Source organism: Cydia fagiglandana, chromosome 19 (genome assembly GCF_963556715.1).
Source record: "Cydia fagiglandana chromosome 19, ilCydFagi1.1, whole genome shotgun sequence".
Lineage (NCBI taxonomy): Eukaryota > Metazoa > Arthropoda > Insecta > Lepidoptera > Tortricidae > Cydia > Cydia fagiglandana.
Genome location: NC_085950.1, coordinates 12199619 through 12222995, shown reverse-complemented (window position 1 = coordinate 12222995; position 23377 = coordinate 12199619). Strand labels below are relative to the sequence as shown.

Below are 23377 nucleotides of genomic sequence, written 5' to 3'. Positions count from 1 at the left end.
TCTAACTCTTCTACTCGCCTTAACTTCACAAACTTCACCCTAGTTAAAAAATGTGGCTTGACGGTTTGGCCACTTGTGCTTCGCTTAGCTCGTCTTGGCGGGATTTCCCATAGATCAGACAGAAAATTCGAAACACAAGATAAAAAAAAAATTGTACCTAATATTTGTGTCCGTAAGGCGTAGAAGGAAGCTGGAATCGCCCTGTTAAGTAAACCTCAACTCAACTTCAACCATGGACCAAATGGGACCACACCCTGCTCAAGGATAGCTGTGGGCGGAGGCCGGGACGCCTGTTGCGTGTTCCCTAGAACTGCGATCTCGGTAAGTTTCCTAAGTACCATCGGCTTGGGAAGTGTAGGTGCCTAATTAGGAGTATATCTGACTTTCATGACAGGCTCAGCTTAGTGTGGGAGTGGCTAGTAAAATAACTGACTGATTCTTTCCAATTTTTAGTGTATTTTCCCCATTCCTTTTTGTGTAATATATGTATGTTTATCCTATAAATTTTGTATGTATTTATATCCTTTATCTTTCTGGTACCTTGTTGTACATTTTGCTGCATTTGTCACCCTCTTTTCACTCTCTCCTCTCATCTACTCAAAGGTTAACTGGAAGAGATCCCTCAAAGGGATAAGTTCGCCTTTGTACTTCTTGCTAATTGTATGTTATTTTTAATATGTCTTTTTGTACAATAAAGAGTTTACTACTACTACTACTGACTATCAACACATCAATGTATTTTTTGGAGGTTCGCGCGGATGGATATATGTATGTACATATAAATCTTGTGTTTTCCTCTTCAACTTTGAACACAGTAGGTAAAGTTTGTCCCTTAACTGGATCATTTTACACACATCTCCCCTATGTATTTTTGTATATATCATATTATTATAGCATATTTTTTATACGGACTTTTGTCTGAAATAAAGTGTTTATTTTTATAAGTATGTATGTCCTCGCCTCGTACCAATGCAATTACTTCATCATTTCAGCCTATATACGTCCCACTGCTGAGTACAGGCCTCCTCTCATGCGCGAGAGGGCTTGGGCTATAGTCCCCACGTTAGCCCAATGCGGATTGGGGACTTCACATACACCTTTAAATTTCTTCGCAGATGTATGCAGGTTTCCTCACGATGGTTTTCCTTCACCGAAAAGCTAGTGGTAAATATCAAATAATATTTCGTAAATAAGTTCCGAAAAACTCATTGGTACGAGCCAGGATTTGAACCCGCGACCTCCGGATTGAAAGTCAGATATCATATCCACTCGGCCACCACAATTTAATTTAAACAAACCTACTCGCATTAGCTAAGAATCTAAAATAAATATAGATTAAGCTCGAAAGCATTATATTGAATATTTTTTATAAGAAATATACAGCTTTGCTTATTTTGAGATTACGTAGGTCGATCTGTATAAAATTGTCCCAAAGTATTTATTAATTCATTATTATTTATGTGATGCTATATAGACCCTGCAATAGCTGATAATGATAAGCTTTCGAACTTGACTGTATACGAGTACTTCCCCAACCTCAGCGGAACCCACTCCCTATTAAGCCAACATTGTAGCAGGGTCGCTAGGCGCCAGAAACCAGTACTAAATAAAGACTATACTGAAAATCGTAATTCAAGACCAAAAAAAGTAAGACAATGTTGCCACTGCAATAATTTGCAAGTAAATACCTTTTTATAAATAAACACGCTAAGATAATTTATTTAGTGGTAATTTTACTCCTACGATTTAAAAAAAGTACTTTTATTTACTTATTTTATTTAAAACAACCTCGCTGAATATTTTTTTTGGAGCCTACCGTGTCTTCATCGCGCTATTTAAACATATCTGTAATAATTTGTTTGTAAGTATGTTATGTATTCCTATTAGCGGAGTCAGTTATGAAGTTGACCCAAAAATTTTTTATTAAGCTATGAGCTTCATCACATATGATCTTTGAGTAATTCTAAGCATTTCAAGCCTGGGAGGCAATAAGGGGAGGGGGGGTACAAAGATGGCCGCCACCCGTCATCATTCAAAAAAATCTGTTCTGGTCCTGGTGGCTACTAGGGCAAGTTTGGTATCATTTTCGTATAAACCGGAGACGTAGAATTCATTGCTGATATTTGTTTTTTTCAGTTTCATAGTATTTTACAAGAAAAACGTAAAAAGATGAAAATTTACGATGGAGGTTTTTGCTTTGAGAGCTAATAACTTTTGTATAGTGGCCAAAAATATCATATAAAAAATACTATAATAAAGCGTAATTCATGCAGATTCTAAACATATACACGTTGAGTAATATCCTACTGCAAAAATATGGTGAAAAAATTATTAAATGACCGCAGCGCGGGTAGTTGGACTTTCGTTTATCTTGTGGACCGTAGTTTATCTTACAAAATGATCGAGTACGAGTATCTACGTAGGTATGCTTACTTTGCTAGATTTTATGATGACGAATAAAATACTTCATCCAGACATAATTCATCATACAGACATAATTTTATGCACTTTAATTTTAATGCACTTGCAACGATTTGAGTGGGGCCTAGTGTTATTTGACCGGTGTTTTCTGTAAGCTGGAGGTAAGCACGTACTTCCCCAGTTGGGCTCTGCTCGGATAGATCTGGAATGACATCCGCTGTGCTGTGCCCTACCACACAAAGCGAGATGACATTCACAGTGCCCATACCTCTCTTTTGAACGTAGTTTAAGCCTTAAACTTTAAGGATATACTCGGGTCCAAAATTGGGTCCGAGAAATAACTATTATAAATGAAATATTTCTAATAAAATAGCGCTCTTATTTTTGCTGATAATATTAAAACACTATTTATGCGAGAAATTGTACTACTTAGGAAGAGGCAAAATATTTATTTTCACGATAATTTTCATGTTATAACTCACTTTAAGTAATTTTATAGGTACTTGTTGTTTTTAATAAATAACTTCAACCTACACATAACATTCATTTGGATTTGATTTGGTTTGATTTTGTTTGATATTACATTTAATATTTGCTTCAGGTTGGTGTGGTGAAAAATTCTGTGTTTCACTCGGCGGCAAATTTTGTTTAACCCTCGTTCTTTGAAACCCTTACAACGCTCAAGATTCCATTTTTCGAACCACTCACTACGCTCGTGGTTCAATTTTGAAATCTTTCGCGTGATCGGGTATCAATATTAGCACGAGCGGTTAAACAACAACTTTGCCCCCTTGTAAAACAAATAACTATTATGCGGAGAGCTTACATTTAGAAATCATAACAGCTATGTATATTTGTCATACTAATATAGGTTATGCAAGTATGACTTGGTGACAAACCAACGAAGCCCCGCCTCGCGGGGCTTCTATTTTCTGCTCTGAGGGATAAAAGGTAACTAACGAACCTAACCTAACCCAACCTGAAATTGCGGTTGTACATGATCTTATTTGTTAAGCGAGCCCTCCTCTTTAGACATGGGGATACCTGTGTGTATTTTTGTAACCTATACCAGAATTATGTCTGTGTACTGGAAACTGCGGACATTAAATATACAGAAAGCATTTTATTCGTCATCATAAAATCTAGTAAAGTAAGCATAGTTACCTACGTAGATACTCGTACTCGACCATTTTGTAAGATAAACGCCGCCTAGCGAGAGTCCAACTACCCGCGCTGCGGTCATTTAATAATTTTTTCACCATCTTTTTGCAGTAGGATATTACTAAACATGTATATGTTTAGAATCTGCATGAATTGCGCTTTATTATAGTATTTTTTGTATGATACTTTTGGCCACTATACAAAAGTTATTAGCTCTCAAAGCAAAAACCTCCATCCCAAATTTTTATCTTTTTACGTTTTTCTTGCAAAATTACTATGAAACTGAAAAAAACAAATATCAGCAACGAATTCCACGTCTTCGGTTTACACGAAAATGATACCAAACTTGCCCTAGTAGCCACCAAGACCAGAACAGATTTTATTGAATGATGACGGGTGGCGGCCATCTTTGTACTCCGCCCTCCTCGACTAGACGCACGCTTCTTATCGCCTCCAAGGCTAGAAATGCTTAGAATTACTCAGAGATCATATGTAATGAAGCTCATAGCTTAATAAAAATTTTTTGGATCATATATGGCAGCGATCCGTAACTGACTCCAGTATATAAGCTAAGCACATTATTATTTTCGGGTTTAGTGACACTGAACTGTTACTTTTTTATGATTCTTAAATCGCTGAAATGGTCAGCTTTATAGATTTTCTGGGAAATGCATCCACCGAAGGGATAGGAAACGCAAACAAATCCAATCCAACGTAGTTAAAGCTACGGGTATCAGCTATTTATTTGTTATATATCAATACATCTAAGATTTTGCTGAACGATCGGTAAGAAGTGCAAGTTTGTAGGTGGCCGACGAGCCTTCCAACAGTCCAAATAGCGTGGCTGCAATCCAAAATCGGTCCGTGAATGTCAAAAACGTACAATGTTTAATATTAGGATGCCGTCCATTTGGATGAATCCATTGTAACGGCGTCCATTTGGAAGGCTCGTCAGTGGCCTGCTGAAGGGGTTCTATCGACAGTCTATATTACCTAATTGTCTCTGACACCAGAGACCCCTGACGTGAACACCGTCGTTAATAAGCCTGTGATCGCGGAAGCTGATACTATCTCTTATTGCCCATAAGCTATTTACATATTAAATGCTTATGGCTGCTTAAAAGATAGTTAAGTGTTAAGAAGAAGATAGTTAATAGTGCAATGGATAAAGTTGCTATTTTGTAGGAGCCTCTTAAATTTCATTTTAGTGGTGAGACCATGGCATGCATGGGTAGTTGAAATTATCATTTTTCTAATGTTTTGACTTGATTATAGATATTATGTCGGCGTGGAATTAGTAATTTGGTTAACTTATTTTAATATTTTTTCATGAGTCAAAAGTGTTCTCCCTAGGGAGTTATGAAGTTTCTAGTGCCATAATTAACAATTTTTTGTCTTTATACTAAATTTTTGTATCGCAAGTTTGATGAAAAACATTGTGTGTAACTCAGGGCGTAATAATATTGCAAACTCGAGTCTATAAATCGCTCAGGCAAGCCGTCGCGATTTAACTGTTTACTCTCGTTTGCAATATTCAACTTACGCCCCATGTTGCACAATGTCACAGTATAATAAAGAGTACTAACGTACAGTTTGGACACTCCCTGCCTCCCGTTGAAAGTGCCGCCCACCCGCTCTCGGTTACCTCACAGTTACCGGCTAGCAAGGACGCGACGACGCGGTGCGCAGAGCGGAGGCCACGTAAAATATTCAAATATTTACAAAACCTATCAGATCACACTGAAAACAACACAATATCTATATGAACAAAAAATCATGTTTTCAACTTACGTAATATTTTGGCCGTATTTAATATTAATACGTGGCCTTATTTCCTTACAAAAATTTTGTTACTTCGTTTATACCGATTCAAAATAGGAAACTATTGTATAAATCGAGCTTAGATACCCACCTTACAGCATAATACGATTCTTATTTATTCCTAATTCGTGCAATAAGTTTTGAGTCACTGAGGTCATCGAACTTGACAACAAAATGGCGAGAACCCTCGCACGTCTTATCTCACTCACACAAGCATAGCACGCGTTCACCTACACGAGCTTAGCTGTCCGCGTAGGAACGCGTTTGTTTCATACATTTGATCGCCAGTGTCCGGGGTGTGACAATGTACTATTTCATCACACTCTCTCAGTAAATGTGGAATTGCACGCAGGTTAAGCGGGAGTTATAGAAAAAGTGTTCTCCCTAGGGAGTTATGAAGTTTCTAGTGCCATAATTAAAATTTTTTTGTCTTTATACTTAATTTTTGTATCGCAAGTGTGATGAAAAACATTGTGTGTAACTCAGGGCGTAATAATATTGCAAACTCGAGTCTATAAATCGCTCCGGCAAGCCGTCGCGATTTAACTGTTTACTCTCGTTTGCAACTTACGCCCCATGTTGCACAATGTACTACAGTGGAAACTGGATAAGTGGAACCTGGGTTAGTGGAAAACCTCTTTAAGTGGACCCAAGTTCACGGTTCCAGTCCCTTGGCAACGAATTACCTCTATAAGTGGAATTTTGGGACCTCTATAAGCGGAATCCATTTTTTCGAAAATTTCTTATTTTTACCTCTGTAACTGGAAGCAGGTTTCTCCGAAACCTCTATGAGTGAAATAGCTCGGCGTTATAAAATTTGTTTTTTTAATAAACCGTCACAAGGAGGGTAGTTTGTTTCGTTAACATTATGGTTCGTGTTTTAACTACGTATTTTGTATGAGATCACACATTGTTCAGTTTGGTTCTTTTAGCCGTGGTGCCGTGCTGTTAGACAAGCAATGCCTAAGCGCAAAATCAAGTGTTTATCTCTTCGGGATAAATTAAAAATTATAACAGACTATGAAAGTGGGAAGTCGCGTGAATATATCAGTGTCCAGTCTAGTGTGCCACAGTCCACGCTTTGTAGAATAATTACAATTTCAGTGTAATTATTTAAGTCTTGATCTTTTATTTGACCATACTACCTATACGTGACCTCTATAACGCTACGTCTTACGTAGGCGAACAACGCGCGAACGCGGCGCGGCGCGGCGCGGCGAAATCAATCCTTTGATGCCCATAGAAGTGTCCTACGTAAGCGATCTCGTTGCGAACGCGGTGCGGCGCGATTTGCACGCGAATGTCAGGCGGCGCGGCGCGGCGCGGCGCGGCGGCGGCCGCTTTCGCCGCGCCGCGCCGCGCCGCGTTCGCGCGTTGTTCGCCTACGTAAGACGTAGCGTAAGCGACATTACTAGCATCCACAACCTCTGTTAGCGAGAGCCTCTGTAAGTGAGAAAACATTTTATTTGAACCTGGTTAAGTGGAAAACTGGATAAATGGAAAACCTGGATAAGCGGAACTAAACAGCCGGTCCCTTGCGATTCCACTTATCCAGTTTCCACTGTATTTCATCACACTCTCTCAGTAAATGTGGAATTGCACGCAGGTTTAGCGGGAGTTATAGAAAAAGCGTTCTCCCTAGGGAGTTATGAAGTTTCTAGTGCCATAATTAACAGTTTTTTGTCTTTATACTTAATTTTAGTATCGCAAGTGTGATGAAAAACATTGTGTGTAACTCGGGGCGTAATAATATTGCAAACTTGAGTCTATAAAAGCCGTCGCGATTTAACTTACTCTCGTTTGCAATATTCAACTTACGCCCCATGTTGCACAATGTAGGTACTATTGTATCCATTCTGCTTGCTGTTCAAATAATAAAATGGTGCTTTTTCAACTAAATCGGTTCAGAACTTTCAGCAGTTTAAGGGTGAAGAGGTAACAGACAGACATATACGGTGCATTTTCGCATTTATAATATTTGTATGGAATTAGTACCTAATATGTATAAGTATATCGCCGTAACCAATAACCATTTATAATGTTGAGTCAGAAAAGTGGGGCAGTATAGGAATGGAAATCTAAAATCTATCTCTACAACTTCTGATGCAACCTTAAACTTCTGATGATTACCATTAATTAATAGTTTACAATCAGAGCAGCATAGTACATTGTCATCGAAGATTAAAAGGGAGTAGATAAGCACTTAACACTTTAACACTTATGTACATTGCACAAAAAATAGAAGAAAAGACCAAAACAGTTATTTACGATACTGAGGAAAAGAGGAAACTCTCTTCGGTCGTGTTTTATCGCTACTCGTTTCGAATTACCTATTATATTTATTGAATTTACAGTACATATGGCCCTTTAAACTTTTGACATCGCACGAAAAGTGCTATTTTACGCACTTATGGTATTTAGGACCTGTACTGTAAAATATATATTTTCTCGCACTGGTGCGTAAAATAGCGATGTCAAAAGTTTAAAGGGCCATATGTACTGTAAAACGTTGTACAATACACGTGCGAATAGATAATTTCCTCCTTTCCGCACTTGTATCGTAAATAACTATTTTTCAAGTATAACCACAGAATAAATAAAAGAACAAGCAAGTGCTGCCATCTATTTACACTTATAGCAAATGTGGCGAGTAGGACATCTAGTGTCGAGTAGCGGTACTTTTAAAGATGCTACTAAGCTTCTGAACCGCGCATAATCCTACTAATTTGAATGACACAAATAAACCGTAGCGTATCGCCTAAAATAGACTGTATTAAATTTAGTCGGCTTAAAATTGTTATGACCGCATTGACATTTTTTGCGTCAAAAAATCTGTTTCCGAAATGTGACCCAATTATACAGGAAAAAATAGTTTTATTTAATTTATGTACAAATTAGCATAAAACATACGATTTCAAAAAGTACAAACATCTCTCCAAATGGCTACACGAAACGTTTAATTCATGAAAAGTGTGTTTGTGTTAAAACATCTGTGATAGTTGATAATTAAATAAAATAAAAATATTGGTTTTTAAAGTTTATTTATTTAAAAAATCGGCAATAATAAGAGTTCAGTATTACCAATTATTGATGATATTTTCCAAATAATATTTTTCATGTTATCCTTTTTATAAGTTAATCTTTATGGTTTGTGTAACCGTGTAAGAATACATTTCCAATTATTATAAAATAGAACAGTGATTATAAACGATGTCGTTTGTTAAGTGCTGTTTTGAGGCGGGAGAGGGCCACGATTTTTTGGACTCCTTTGTACAAAAATGTACGGATCCAGGATGTGAGTATACATTTTATAATAATATATTTCTTTTTGTAATAATTTGTCATAGTGCCCTAGAAAATAATTAACAGTGTTGGATGCGGTTGCATCTGGCAATGATTCAGGATCTATTTAGCGGCTATTCAAAGTTTTATTCGTAGGCACAGTAGACAGGCATTATTGATTACATTCTATGAATGCCGCCAAGTTCAATCAACTTCCGGTGCTACTTCTGGATTGAGCTGCGTTCCGATTTTATGACAACGATGGCAAAACATGTAAATACATGTTTTATATTAAAATAATTATAAAAACGTCGCTTGAAAATATTAAAGCTTTTATAAATGCAAATAATTCTACTTGAAAATTGTTTGAAACGTTTTCAAAGACACGTCATTTCATATTACGCGAACGCGACCAATTATGTTTAGTGATGGGCATGAGCACTATAAAGTATCGATTATCGAATAGACTTTTCACTTTTAAATGCATCTAGAGTTAAAGCCACAAGCCGTAACACTGTTTTAACCCTTTTCCAGGCCGCACCAAACTAAAGGTTTTCCCAAAAAATTCAGGCATAAAATAATGCAGCTTTGATGATTCATTCACTTTTCCCGAAAGTCCAATCGAATATTCATATATTCGAACCTTAAATTGGACTCCTAAGGTTGAAATTCTATTGGCGCGTATGTGGTCGTTAGGTGCACTATGCCTGGAAAAGGAATGAAATGCTGCAATCACAATGCATCATAAAATCGCATGCGATTGATGCGATGTCGTTGAGGTTGAGGCACAGAATAACTAATAGTACTACCTTGAGGTTTGCAAGGCCTACATAAAGCGATTTACACATGCAGCAAAAGTACTGCGCTGAATCATCAGGATCTCCTCAGGATTTATGTTGTGAACTTTTCTTAAAGCATTGTCATTCAATCTGAATATTTTTGACATTACTCAATAAAATTAGTCTGCCGTAAGTAAATTATATAAAATTCGTAACTTGTGAAGTCGATATGGCGTTTGGTGACTTTGGTGTCATGTCATAACATCACTAAAATATATCGATTGAGTCATGTATGTCCTTTCTTATCCGCCCATTAATAGTTAAAAGTGTTATTACCTTACTGAGTCGTCCGGAAAATAGTTTGCAAGAATAACAATGGCTCAGGGTAAGTTATTTTCACGTAGATTTTTTTATAAATCCCTAAAATGTATTCCAGGAACTTGTTTACAAGTTCCCGTTTGACGTTTGCCCTGTTTTGTGGCGCCATCTTGGTTCCTGTCAATCTGGTTACAAGCGCGTTTTCTCTCGATAATTGTAGTTTTTAACCAAATTAACAAATAAAAGTGAACACAAAGCTATCAAAATGGTGTAAAAACATTAAGTGCATCAATAGGTGCGTGTTTTCTGTGTAATTTCGCAAGAATTAAGTAGAACGCGGTGTCGTAATTTGGCAACATGTCTGCTGTGCAAACGCAAAGTAAAACTAGCAGTTCCACGGCTGCGAAGCCCCAGAAAAACTATGGGAAGATTATTCTTACGTTGTACAACTGCCTGCTGCCCGAAGCCGTGTTTAAAGAGACGCCATCACAGGCAGATGGCCTCGACATTGAAACTGAGACTGATCTACGCATCCTGGGCTGCGAACTGATCCAAACAGCCGGAATCTTGCTCAAAATGCCCCAAGTCGCTATGGCTACAGGTCAGATATACCTCCAGAGGTTTTACTACTCGAAATCCTTCGTCAGATACCCCATGGAAACCATGGCAATGGGTAGCATTTACTTAGCCTCTAAAGTCGAAGAAAAACCTTGTAGAATACGAGATGTGATCAATGTATTTCATCATATCAAGCAAGTGAGGGCCCAGAAAACTATATCTCCATTGATAGTTGACCAGAACTATATAGAATTAAAGAATCAAGTAATTAAAGCTGAGCGGAGAATACTTAAGGAGCTAGGTTTTTGCGTCCATGTTAAACATCCACACAAACTTATTGTGGTATATCTACAGCTGCTTCAGTATGAGAAGAATCGTCAGCTTATGCAGATGGCATGGAATTACATGAATGACGCTTTACGGACAGATGTATTTATGAGATTCCCTCCGGAAACTATAGCTTGTGCTTGCATTTACTTGACTGCTAGGAAAATTGGTTTGCCTCTACCAAATAACCCGCACTGGTTCCTACTCTTCAAAGTAACGGAAGAGGACATCCGTGACATCTGCACGAGGATTCTGCAGCTCTACAAGCGACCCAAAGTGAACTCGGAAGAATTGGAAAAGAAAGTTGATCTGCTACGCAGGGTCTACCAAGCTAACAAACATTCGCAGGCCCAGAAAGAGCGGGAAGCTAATGCTGAAGAAAAGAAGGCTGAATCGCCCACTGCATCCACATCTAAGGATACAAAACGCGACTCTAAGAAAGATAAATCACCTAAAACACCACCATTATTCAATAAATATCATAGTAGCCACAAGTCTAAGAGGGAGCGAAGATCTCGGTCCCCGTATGACAGGAAGCGTGAATATTCGAGCAAGAGACACAAGTCCCGATCAAGGGATAGGGAGATTGAGCGCTCAAGAGAGCGAAGGGATGACAAGAGGAGTCGAGGCAGCGGCTCCAGGAAGTATGACGATTACGAGAGATCCAAGTCAAGTAGGGACAGTAGGGATGATAAAAGGAAATATTGAAATGTAAATTAAAGTTTTGAATAATTAATGTTGTTTTTCTTGAATGTGACCTTCAGTAGAATGGGGTCAATTGGTTAAGGTTACCTTGTAACAAGTAGCAACTGTCTCTGAATTGACAAAAAACCTGGCAGTAAAATTATTTTAGTTATAAAGTAGTAATTCTAATAAATTACATATTTGGGGCATTATCCATGAAAAGGGACCTTATTGTCGATGGCGCTTACGCCGCACAGCGTCGTGCGGCTTTGTATTCATATCGGAGCATCGTTAATAATGGCGTAAGCGCCGTCGACAATAAGGTCCCTTTTCTTAGATAACGTCACATTTTGTAAGAAGAATCAAAAGGTAGAAAAATATATCAGGATTTTTCTAACCTCAAGGCTCACAGTCATACCTATAATAGATACCCATTAAGTTTAATGTAGGCAGTTTAGTTTATAGTAGTGTGAGTACTTTAAAGAATATTTCATAAATAAAATAATTTGATTTGTTCCCGAGTTCAATCAGAATGGAGTTACATTTGTTTCATTAAATTTTCACATAAGTTGCTTTAGATGCCCGAAGGGCAAACTGCCCAGAGCGGCTACCGCGAAAACCGAAATTCGCAAATTGCGGGGATCTTTCTCTTTTACTCCAATGAAGGCGTAATTAGAGTGACAGAGAAAAATCCCCGCAATTTGCGAACTTCGATTTTCGCGGTTACTTATAGCCCAGAAATAGGAGACTCAGGGAAAGAGACCATTTTCACGTTTCACCATATGCCCAGTATGTAATTTCATGATCTGCCTGATTTTACTATCGGCCGTCGACATAAACACGACGCAATCCCATCCAATGACGCCGCTACCTACTACTTATCAATGGCATTGTCCATGTCGTCCACAATGTCCAAATACAGGGTGTCCCAGAATTCGACATCAAGCCGTAAACGGATGATAGACCAAGTCATAACAGTTATCATAAAAATACAAAAAAAAAATCCAACTCATGTTTTTTTAAAATTATGGTCACTTTAAAAATTCACTAAAAAATCCACACCCTGTAATGGTTCTTTAACTCTTTTACTACAAATTCCATAATTTATTCTAATTTTTTTATTATTGTGTAATCTTGAATAATTACAGGGTGTGGATTTTTTAGTGAATTTTTAAAGTGACCATAATTTTTAAAGAACATGAGATGGATTTTTTTTTTGTATTTTTATGATAACTGTTATGACTTGGTCTATCATCCGTTTACGGCTTGACGTCGAATTCTGGGACACCCTGTATGTACATTCGATGCCAAAGATATGTTTACATTTTGCGCCTTATAACAAAGGGAGTAAGGTACAGGTGGTACGACTTGAAAACAAATTTTTGACGACGACAGTACCTCAGAATAATTAACTGATATCAAGTCTAAGAATAGTGTTTATTGTAGTTATTTATACACGTGGGGATATTTATACGCCTGACTCGTGTATTGAATAGATATTTTAAACGTAGCAGCGTAAATCGATATAGATCAGAGGTTCCCAAACTTTTTTGTTTTCCTCCTTTGCATGGGTTGATTGAACTTGTGTTGGGGAGGGGGAGAGGAATAGTTCTGAGATTTATCCCTTTTAATATTTTTGGTCAATTTCATCATCAAAGAAGTCTCATTACCCGACAGCGCGACAAAAAGTTGGATAATGTTTGCATAATTAGATGTTAGAATGTTTTTGGTGTCAAATCAATCAAGTCCCGATGTCCTTTTAAAAGGACAAAATCAAATCTAATGAAATAAAGGTTCCAAATTAAAAACTGCAAAAATGATTCTGGGACTGGAATTGAAGTGGAAGCGAAACGAAGGTTTAAACCAAGGACCGGAAAACCCCTCTTTACGCTTAATCCTATCAATTCGGTAACCCAATCGATGCGGTTACCGTATCATTCGGTAACCCTATCATAGTGTTACCTGATTGTAACGGTAACCTTATTGAAACGGTAACCCTATCTTTGTTAAGGGTTTTTAACAGGTTTTCATTCAGTTAAGGTAACCTTTATTATCGGTTGCTTATTGGTTTGCTACATTTAATAGTACATTATTGTCGAGGCTCGGAAGTAGCTACTTGCGGGCTGAGGATTAGTTTTAAACGGACGACCTTGGGAGTATTTATTTTATGTTTTTTATGTACTCTATTTGATTTATTTTATTTATTTGATTTATTTTATTCGTTTTATTAGTTTTATTCATTTTATTCATTTTATTCATTTTATTCATTTTATTCATTTTAATCATTTTATTTATTTTATTCAAAAATGTTCATTTATTTTAAATACAGCCAAATACTCTTTCCAAACAATAAAAAGCCTTAAAATAGAAAATACTAACTAAAATTAAAAATAAGCTTAAAAATAAACTATAAATAGAAAATTTGCCCTTTGCCCCAATTTTTATTTATTTTATCTATTTTATTTATTTTATTTTAATATAATAAGATTTATAATAAGAACACACCACACAGGTAGATATAAAGGTAAACAAAGGAACGGCAAAAAAACTTGTTTGTGCTGGCTTCATAGACCGCCCAACCCATGCCAACCTCGGTTATTCAATAACAAGTTGACTTTAAGTGTGCGTAAAGATTACAATCGTTTGAACTGGTCAAAAACCTTATAATGAGGTAACCGAATAGACTGGGTTTTTATTTCGGTTACCGGTAACAGAGGTTAACCGTATCTGATACGGTTACCGAATCAAAGTGTTACCTTAACAGACGGTTACCGTTATGGTAGGGGTTTTTATAACCGCTTCTAAAATAACCCTATGAAAAACCCCGGTTAAGGTAACCGGTTCCTGTCCCTGGTTTAAACTTTAAACTAGGTAAGTACGGTGTCGGTAGGTATTAAGCAGCTGGATAGGATTGGAGAGACGTAAGTATGGAAGGTTAACAAACTTCTATAGGGATAAATATATCCCTTAGGCTAACTATTTACTTATTAGCTGCAAATACGTTAGCCCTTGTCCATTTAATATGTAACATGATGATTTGATCGCGTAGGTGGAACCACTAAGGGTGCCGAGTTTAATGCGTGGGTGGTAGACATAATACCAAGAAGTACGGGGTACACGATATAACATTGGTCTATGTTTTATCATATCGGGTACATCCCTGTTTTCATCGTTACCTTTTGTGTGTTTATATAAAAGACGTACCTAAACAAGAGACATCAGATTAAAAGTTATTCAATTAGCTTTAAATTGATTTGAATAAGGCAAAACTATTTCACTAAGACCTAGAATCGCTCGCACCATAACGAAGGTGTGCGATATCCGTGACACGGAGTGTACTTATTTCTAAATCTTTGTTTTGAGACAGGAGGGAAATGACACAGATAAAATCCCTCGAAGGCGGGCACAGCATCTTCAAAATATATGTCACCCAAAAAAAAGCATGTACTTCCGTAGCGCAGCCCTACTGTTACGCGACATACCTATTTCAGTCGGGTCAGTTAAATATAGCGCCGGCCGCTCAGTCGCACGTCGCCGGCCGCCCTGTGCGCCCTTATTGTTGCGTTACTGTCCGAAAAAAGGAACAGTAAGGCAGAATCGTTACTGTCTCCGAGAAACGGTTAGGCCCTTAGGCTGGATCGGAAAATGATTGTCGAGTATCTTAGAAATTGTGGAGATGTTGTAACGTAGAGTAAAGCTCAACTTTGCATACTTTGCCAAACTCTGGCTGGATTGAAAAACAGTGATAATGGGAGAGAGCGTCCTTTGTTTGGAATTAGATGTAGACAGTTTGTTGGTTCATCATCATCAGTCGTTCCCTCAATGCTGAGGATCGTGACATCATGTCCTAATGTTGCTGACCAGTCTCTTCCATAGGCTTCTGTCACCCACCATATATGTTTTGGTTGAGAGCATGTTATTTCTATCGCGCTTATTCGCAAGAGTACGCAATTATAGAAAGGCAATTTCTTAGGCGATAAGTAGGTTTACTGTTATTAGCTCTTCATCGTCAACTGCAAGTCATGCAGTTTGGCACTTTTACCAGTTCGTCTGGTTTAAGCAAACGTAACTTCAAGCATAAGTGATTGAGACGCACGGCACGCACGTATGAATCATGAACGTTCGTGGGTCGCAAAACTCGTAATCGAGATTCGGTGATGGGGAGACGTGAACTTGCGGGTATAGCGTGGCCATTCACCGCTGGGGGTCACTTCTTTTGAAAATAGTCAAAATTGTATCAATTTGGCCGTCATGGGCTATGGGTTATAGGACTGACTAATTATGTTGAGATGGTATATATGTACCTCTTTAGGTAAACATATGTATTGTTGTTGTCCTAAGGCACCCCAGAGGTGCAAAGGGCCTTCACAAGCTCGCGCCACGCCTTCCTACCTTCAGCGACCGTTCTGGCCACATATGTATTATCTGGGAACATATGTATTAAACAATATTAAATAAAAATAATATATCGAGAAGGGACTTCAATATTTCTAACGTGAGTCTCCAGTGGACGACCAAGTCCATTCCTCATTTGATATTCTTGATCCCTACAATTTATAGCATCGATGATTTCTTATCTAACCTAACACGTGAACTGTTTAAACCTCAAAGTCCAATCATGCGACAACCAAACTTATAGCCTTACAAATAGCGACTATAATATCTTGCAATCTCGGAGAGATTTTTAACCGTAATTTCTCGTCCGGGGTTACTTCTTAGTTTATCAAAACTCATTCATAAAACCAAGGGAATGCTGAATAACCAGCATAAGAATGATCTTCGATTATGTATAGTTTTCATAGAATTCTGTCTCAAGGTAGTTTAGATACGAGTTAACAGGCAAGATATACTTAATGTTTGTAAATGATAAGTTGTGTACATATCAGTCGTTATCTTCGTAGTAATAGGATAACATCACAGTAGAGTACCGCTGTTGTATAAAGTAGCAATCATTTCAAAGTTATCAATATTACTTCATTATTGTTTTTGTTGTGAAAAACCATATTAATGTTAGGAGTTTGACTGTCTATTGTGTTCTGTGATTGAAATTGACGACATGAGAAAATCACTTGCAAGTCTCACAACTAATGAAATCATATAAATGGACTCGTTAATTCAGCAGTTTTGATCGTGAACTCTTATAAGTGAGATTGGCTCAGTGTATAGCGGAAATTAGTGCTAAAATGATGCCGTTGAGCAAGATCGCACATCGGACATGCTTCGTAGTAAGCCGAACCGTGTACATGACATGTAAGTAACGCAGGAGAAATTTAAAAATTGCAAATAATAAATACGTACTTGGGTACATATTTAGTAAAGAAATTTAATTAGTAGTCGATTTTGTAATTGGTTTTATTGTGTTACCAAAATCAGTCATATCTACATCTATAATCCATATGGGTTGAGGGTAGTTAATGTTAGTACCACTGGCCTTAACAATGTATGTATGTATATTTTTTATACATAATGGTTGAATTTCAATTTTTATCTATTAAAAATTAAAATTCACTAAGTATTCAAACTTTTAGAGTACGAAATAGGGAGACGCGAAAATGTAGGTACTGTAGGTTACGAGTGCCAAGAGATCGCGACGGAAGAAAAGTTTGGGAACCCGTGGGACCCCTTTCTCGACAGCATTAAGGTGTAAAACTTGTATAATTAGTAGAGATGCACCGGATATCCGGTTACTGTCCGGTATCCGGCCTATCCTGCCATTATTTGACTATATGGCCGGATACCCGATAGTAATATTGTTTGATTTTGGAGTAAACAAGTCAAACCTGCAGAATGCGCACCTGGAAAACCGAAATGTAGGTATAATTCCGCTGGCCGAATATTCGGCGGCCGGATACCGGATATTCGGCCGATGGTCAGGCCTAATATCCGGTATCCGGCCAAACAACTATCTGTTGCATCTCTAATAATTAGCAGTAATTTCCCTTTATATAATTTTCTAGCGACTCGCCCCAGCTTCGCACAGGTTAACTTTTACAGCATTTTTGGTGCAGCGGCGGAGTGGTGTTAACAGAATTGGTATAGATAATTCCAACTGAAATGGTAAATTAAGGTTCATATTAACGTAATTAATGCTAATTAATCATTAGGGTTGAAATTGTTTACACCGATTCCGTTAACACCACTCCCGCTGCACCAAAAGTGCTGTAAAAGTTACGATGTCTGCTAATCATCCCCTTACTGCATATAATAAATTTTTTTTTGTTGAAATTTGAACTTTAATAGCTGTCAATAGAGTTACATATATGGCTTCGTATGCGGTAAGGGGACACCTAAACCTTCCTCAAGAATCACTCTAATGATAGGTGAAAAACGCATGAAAATCCGTTCCGTAATTTTTGAGTAGGTAGATATATCGCGAACATACAAACATACAGACGTGGCGGGGGACTTTGTTTTATAAGGTGTAGAGATTTTCAGGCAACTAAGGTACTGAACAGGCTGACATACATAAACATAATATATACAATCGTTTTAATTATGCAATGTATTTTATAAATATAACTCCGTTGCCGACTGTACTTTGTAATGTTATAAGGGTCGTTTAAAAACACCTTTGATGTCCGCTTCACGGGTTTAAATAAGAGAAAAGGTCAGAAGCTATAATCTACTGAAACCCTTGTAAATGTCAGAGGCCACTGTCTGTTATTTAAAAATTAATTTAAATGTGACCTCGTTATGAATTCTCTTTACATTACTACACGTGTACATGTAGATATGGATATTATTTGTACCATCGCCTACACTGTTAACTGTACATCGGTGGACCTTGTGCCTTTTGTAATAAGGTCCGCCGATGTACAGTTAGGAGTGTTGCTGTTTGTACAGGGTAGCCCAAAATGCCGTTGACAAAAATTTTGGAATTTTACAAAAATTACGACAAAAAATTTTACTCAAACCCGTTAATGTGTAAATAGTTCACGCTGAGAACCTTTAACTATAGCACCAACCCCGGAATCCCGAAAAAAATTGGTTGTTTCATACATTTTGTATGTCCGTCTGTCTGTCCGTCCCCTTTATCCAAAGCCAATCTATTCTGCACCTTACATCTTTACTCATACGGTTGATACCAGGATGCTAGGGCTTTTCAGATCCGTCCCCCATATCCATATTAGCCAATCTATTCTGAACCTTACATCTTTACTCATACGTTTGATACCAGGATGCTAGGGCTTTTCAGATCCGTCCCCCATATCCATAGCTAATCTATTCTGAACCTTACATCTTTACTCATACGGTTGATACCAGGATGCTATATAGGGCTTTTCAGATCCATAGCCAATCCAATATGAACCTTATATCCTTATCAATACGTTTCATTTCAGGCTGCTGCGGCTGCTGCTCGGCCCTCCGGCCGCGCTACAAGCGGCTGGTAGACAACATCTTCCCCGCCTCCCCGCAAGAGGGCCTGGTGAAGTCCAACATGGAGAAGCTCACATTCTACTCGCTCTCCAGCCCTGAGAAGCTGGACAGGATTGGAGAATATCTGTTCCAGAAGGCTAGTCGGGATATTTACAGAAGGAGGCATGGGTAAGTTTAAAAACGCGCGTCTTAATTAGGGTTCCGTACCTCAAAAGGAAAAAAACGGAACCCTTATAGGATCACTCGTGCATCTGTCTGTCTGTCCGTCTGTCACAGCCTATTTTCTCGGAAACTACTGGACCAATTAAGTTGAAATTTGGTACACATATGTAAATTAGTGACCCAAAGATGGACATGTTTTTTTTATAATTTTACAATTATAGGTTCGAAGTTATTTAAGAAAATAGCCAAAACATGACCATTCCCCCCCCCTTTATGTCCGAAACTACTGGCTCTAAAATTTTGAAAAAAATACTCATAATAGTTCTTTACCTATATTACATGACAGGAAAACCAATTAGAAATTTGCAGTCAAGCGAGAGTCGGACTTATGTACGGAACCCTTGAAACGCGAGTCCGTCTCGCACTTGGTCGGTTTTTTTTTAAATTTTAAACTACCTACTGTAAGCTTATATGAGAGTAGGTAATACATGGTATTAGGGTTCCGTACCCAAAGGGTAAAACGGGACCCTATTACTAAGACTTCGCTGTCCGTCCGTCCGTCTGTCACCAGGGTGTATCTCACAAACCGTGATAGCTAGACAGTTGAAATTTTCACAGATGATGTATTTCTGTTGCCGCTATAACAACAAATACTAAAAACAGAATAAAATAAAGATTTAAATGGGGCTCCCAATGCTCCCATACAACAAATGTGATTTTTGACCAAAGTTAAGCAACGTCGGGAGTGGTCAGTACTTAGATATGAGCGCCGCGCCGGCGCGCCGCCGCCGCCGACAAAATATTCGCGCCGCCGCCGCCGACGCTGCGCTATCGGCGTGGCATCGGCGTGACCTTGTTAGATACTACTACTTTCAGAATCAGATTTTATCTAGTTTAGATCTTTAACGGCGCCACTCTGAATAGCTTATAGACATTCAAAAGGTAGTTTAGGTCCATATAATTCAAAAATATCGAAGGTAAATTCAAACTTTTCTGTCTGGTAACAGTGGTAACCGCGCTACTAGTCTTAGGACAACGAAATTACAAATTTTGCCAGATGGTTAGGTAATCCGTCATTCACCGCGAAATTAACCATTGCAAGCATGGCTGAATGTTTTTAAAATGTGTAAAAAGGGGTTAATTTCAGATATTAAGCGTTTTCACGTCCAAAGGAAGGGCGTCGGAAACGGAAACGGCTCTCATTTAAACTTGGCCGTTGTTCAAATTTCAAACTTTGCTCTCTCGAAGCTCAATCTTTGAATCTTTGGCCTCGCATCGCTCGCATGGATGTATGCCGCTATCTGAACCACCAAGTTTTCGGCTCTGTTTGGAGCTCAACTTTCGGCCTCGCATTTAAAATGTTTGGATCTCCAAGTTTTTAACATTAAGGCCTCTGTCTTTATCGGCCTTCGGACTTGCTTACACTGGACCACTAGTTCACTTCTAAGCTCTGCTCTCTTGCAGCTTGGTCTTCGGCCTTGCACAGAACCGCACCGCAATCGGCGCTCCAGTTCGGCCGTCAGCCAAGCTCACAATTGGCTTTCGATTCTAAGCTGTATGCTTAATACCAGCAGCTCAGTCTCTGGCCTCGCATGCTCACATGGGAAGGCGTCGGAATGAGGTCTTCGGTGTTAGGTGGAGCTCGGCCTCGAGCCTCACCTATAGACATAAATCGGTTTTGTTGGGTTGATTTTGGTTAAGGACAAAGCTTGATTTTCCTCACTTCGGCTCTTTAGAATATCGACAAGACGTTTTCCTGATGATACAGTCAATCCGCTACTGTTTAGTTAGCACAAAAGATAAGGGCCTCGCAAAGATCTTCCGGCCAGGGCCTCACCAAGATTAAGACCGGCTCTGATGCAGCACGATACCGTTTATGCGAGTGTTTATACTATATAAAACTATTTTCGTACGTTTACGCAATAAATTATCCTTGAAGTTGAATAATGCACTTATTTTATAACTTTCTTACATCAAAAACATGTTATTTTGGTAAAATTTCGGTTTGAATTATTTCTTCATTAATCAAAGGTGTTTCAAGGCCACGCCGCCGATTCGCCGCCGCCGCCGACCGATTTTGACCGGCGCGCCGCCGCCGGCTAAATGCCAATCGGCGCTCATATCTGAGTCAGTACTTGGATGGGTGACCGTTTTTTTTTGCTTTTTTTTTGTTTTTGTTTTTTTGCATTATGGTACGGAACCCTTCGTGCGCGAGTCCGACTCGCACTTGCCCGGTTTTTGTATTGTATAAAAGGCCAGTGTAATAGACACTCGCAGTTTTCTGCAAAACGGGCGTAAACTACCATAGTTTTATGGGCACCTTGCAAATTGCAGCAATATTAAGTAACAGATGTAGTGCATAATAGTTTTCTATCGTATTTTCTCGGAAACGTTCGTATTTGTCATGCTACTTCAGGCAACCTCAGTTCTTTTTGTACCGAGACTGACCGAAATAACAAGACACGTTCGTACGTGTCCGTGAAAATACGAAGGAAAATAATTACGCGCAACATCTGTACTTCTTAACTTTACCAAAATCATATAAATTCCAGATTCGTCGTCATAGCAATGGAAGCGATGGATCAACTTCTCCTGGCCTGCCATTCACAGACGCTCAATTTATTCGTCGAGAGTTTCCTAAAGATGGTGCAGAAGCTCCTAGAATCTACTGACCCTGAACTTCAGACCTTGGCTACTCAGAGCGTGAGTCAGAAGACCAACTTTTACTAACATCTTAGGCCTACTTGCACCATTCCACTAACCCGGGGTTAACCGATTAAACCTGGAGTTACCATGGTTACCAGTACAATTTGACACTATCTTAACGGTTTAACCGGTTAAACCCGGGTTAGTGGGATGGTGCAATTGGCCCTTTCCTTGTCCTTAGTATTTTGCATTGTTATCAATTATCAATACCGCGACTGAGGAAGAACATGATCAGGCACGGCAACCAGATATACAAACCGTGTTTCTCGGGTTTAATATTTCGAGATACTTCTATATTTATTTCTTCGCAAAAAAATATTTGCCTTTCAAAATAGTTCGATACCATCCATTAGGGCCCCCCCACATCTGGCGCCTTTCGAGCGTCGGCGTCTGTCGGCGTCTGGTCAGCGCTATGGAAAATGACGTCGCTGCGCAGTTGCGTCGACGCTGCGTCGACGTTGCGTCGAGCAGCGGCCATAGAATTGTAGACACCGACGCTCGAAAGGCGCCAGATGTGGGGGGGGGCCCTTAGATACCTCATGACATCGACTCAAAACTTACATGATAAAATAGCCAGCTTCTCATCCAATGGTCTCGGTAACGCGTATAGTCTATCGATTTGTAGCTGGTCCCGACGGCTAATCCTTAGTAACCCTACCTAATAAAGATTACCTGCCAAATAAACATTTATGCTGCTGCTCATATATTGTAAACTACGTATGTGAGGTGTGCAATAAAGAGTATTGTACCTATTGTAATATCCTAATATTTATTGATTACAGTTCGTCCGCTTCGCAAATATCGAAGAAGACACGCCGTCGTACCATCGTCGCTACGACTTCTTCGTATCCAAGTTCTCGGCGATGTGCCACAGCAACCACAATGACAAGACGATGAGGGACAAGATACGACTCGCCGGCATACAAGGCTTGCAGGTAACTTAATATTATTAAAACATTCACACAAACCACCAAAACTCCGACATTTTGAAAAATTCATGTAATTATCAAACTTGCTTATAAAATTTCACGATTATCTGTTGAGAATACGACCTGTTGAGGAGAACAGCTGGACAGTCAGATATACGAAAGCATGTGTTCCCAAGCTGAAACGTTGACGCTTCGCTTCGCTTCGCTTCGCTCGGTTAAATATTTGTCCTTACGTCAAAATTACTTATGAGTCATTTTGATGTGTGGGAAAACGATTCGTGTTTGTGTCCAGGGGAGGTGCCCAAAAGATCCTTGTGAGCACCTTGGCCACTCCGATATATCTGATGGCCTCGTCATTACGAGTTAAATATGAATTATTTGTTCCAGGGCGTGATTAGAAAAACGGTATCCGACGACCTAGTGGAGAACATATGGGAGGCCCAGCATATGGATAAAATTGTGCCTTCTCTGCTCTATAATATGCAGGTGATTATTGCTTAATATAAGGGGGAGGCCTATGTAAGGGGGAGGCCTATGTTCAGCAGTGGACGTCTTATGGCTGAGATGATGATGATGATTATTGCCTGACAACTGTTTAGATTTAGACTTATACATGCTCTATAAGCTCCCTCCCTCTACCCTCTATTCTATCCAAACGGAGATAGAGAGTACGGTGAGTTTCATCAGTAGTTACTCTCATAGAGTACGTCTGAATGTCTGTCATGTTAAACCAGTTTGACAGCACTGGCTTATAGAGCTTATAGAGCTTGGCTTATAGAGAGTTGACATTAGAACATTGTAATAAAACAACGCATTAAAATTGTCTTATTTACATTTAAAGTAGTATGTATA

General features: G+C 38.8%; 2 protein-coding genes across 2 annotated transcripts in view; both read left to right on the top strand.

Moving 5' to 3' along the window:
* The first annotated feature begins 9925 nt into the window (after positions 1 to 9925).
* LOC134673929 (cyclin-L1) lies at positions 9926 to 11403 on the top strand. The gene has a single exon (XM_063531970.1). The coding sequence runs from the start codon at positions 10140 to 10142 to the stop codon at positions 11373 to 11375; it is 1236 nt and encodes a 411-aa protein (XP_063388040.1). The 5' UTR covers positions 9926 to 10139; the 3' UTR covers positions 11376 to 11403.
* Positions 11404 to 16460: 5057 nt separating this feature from the next.
* The window catches only part of LOC134673930 (protein EFR3 homolog cmp44E), a 40778-nt gene continuing 33861 nt past the window's right edge, over positions 16461 to 23377 (top strand). Inside the window, exons 1-5 of the mRNA XM_063531972.1 lie at positions 16461 to 16601; positions 18692 to 18896; positions 21443 to 21593; positions 22379 to 22531; positions 22913 to 23011. Of these exons, the coding sequence (XP_063388042.1) occupies positions 16535 to 16601; positions 18692 to 18896; positions 21443 to 21593; positions 22379 to 22531; positions 22913 to 23011 (675 nt within the window). The 5' untranslated portion in view covers positions 16461 to 16534. The remainder of the gene's footprint in view (positions 16602 to 18691; positions 18897 to 21442; positions 21594 to 22378; positions 22532 to 22912; positions 23012 to 23377) is intronic.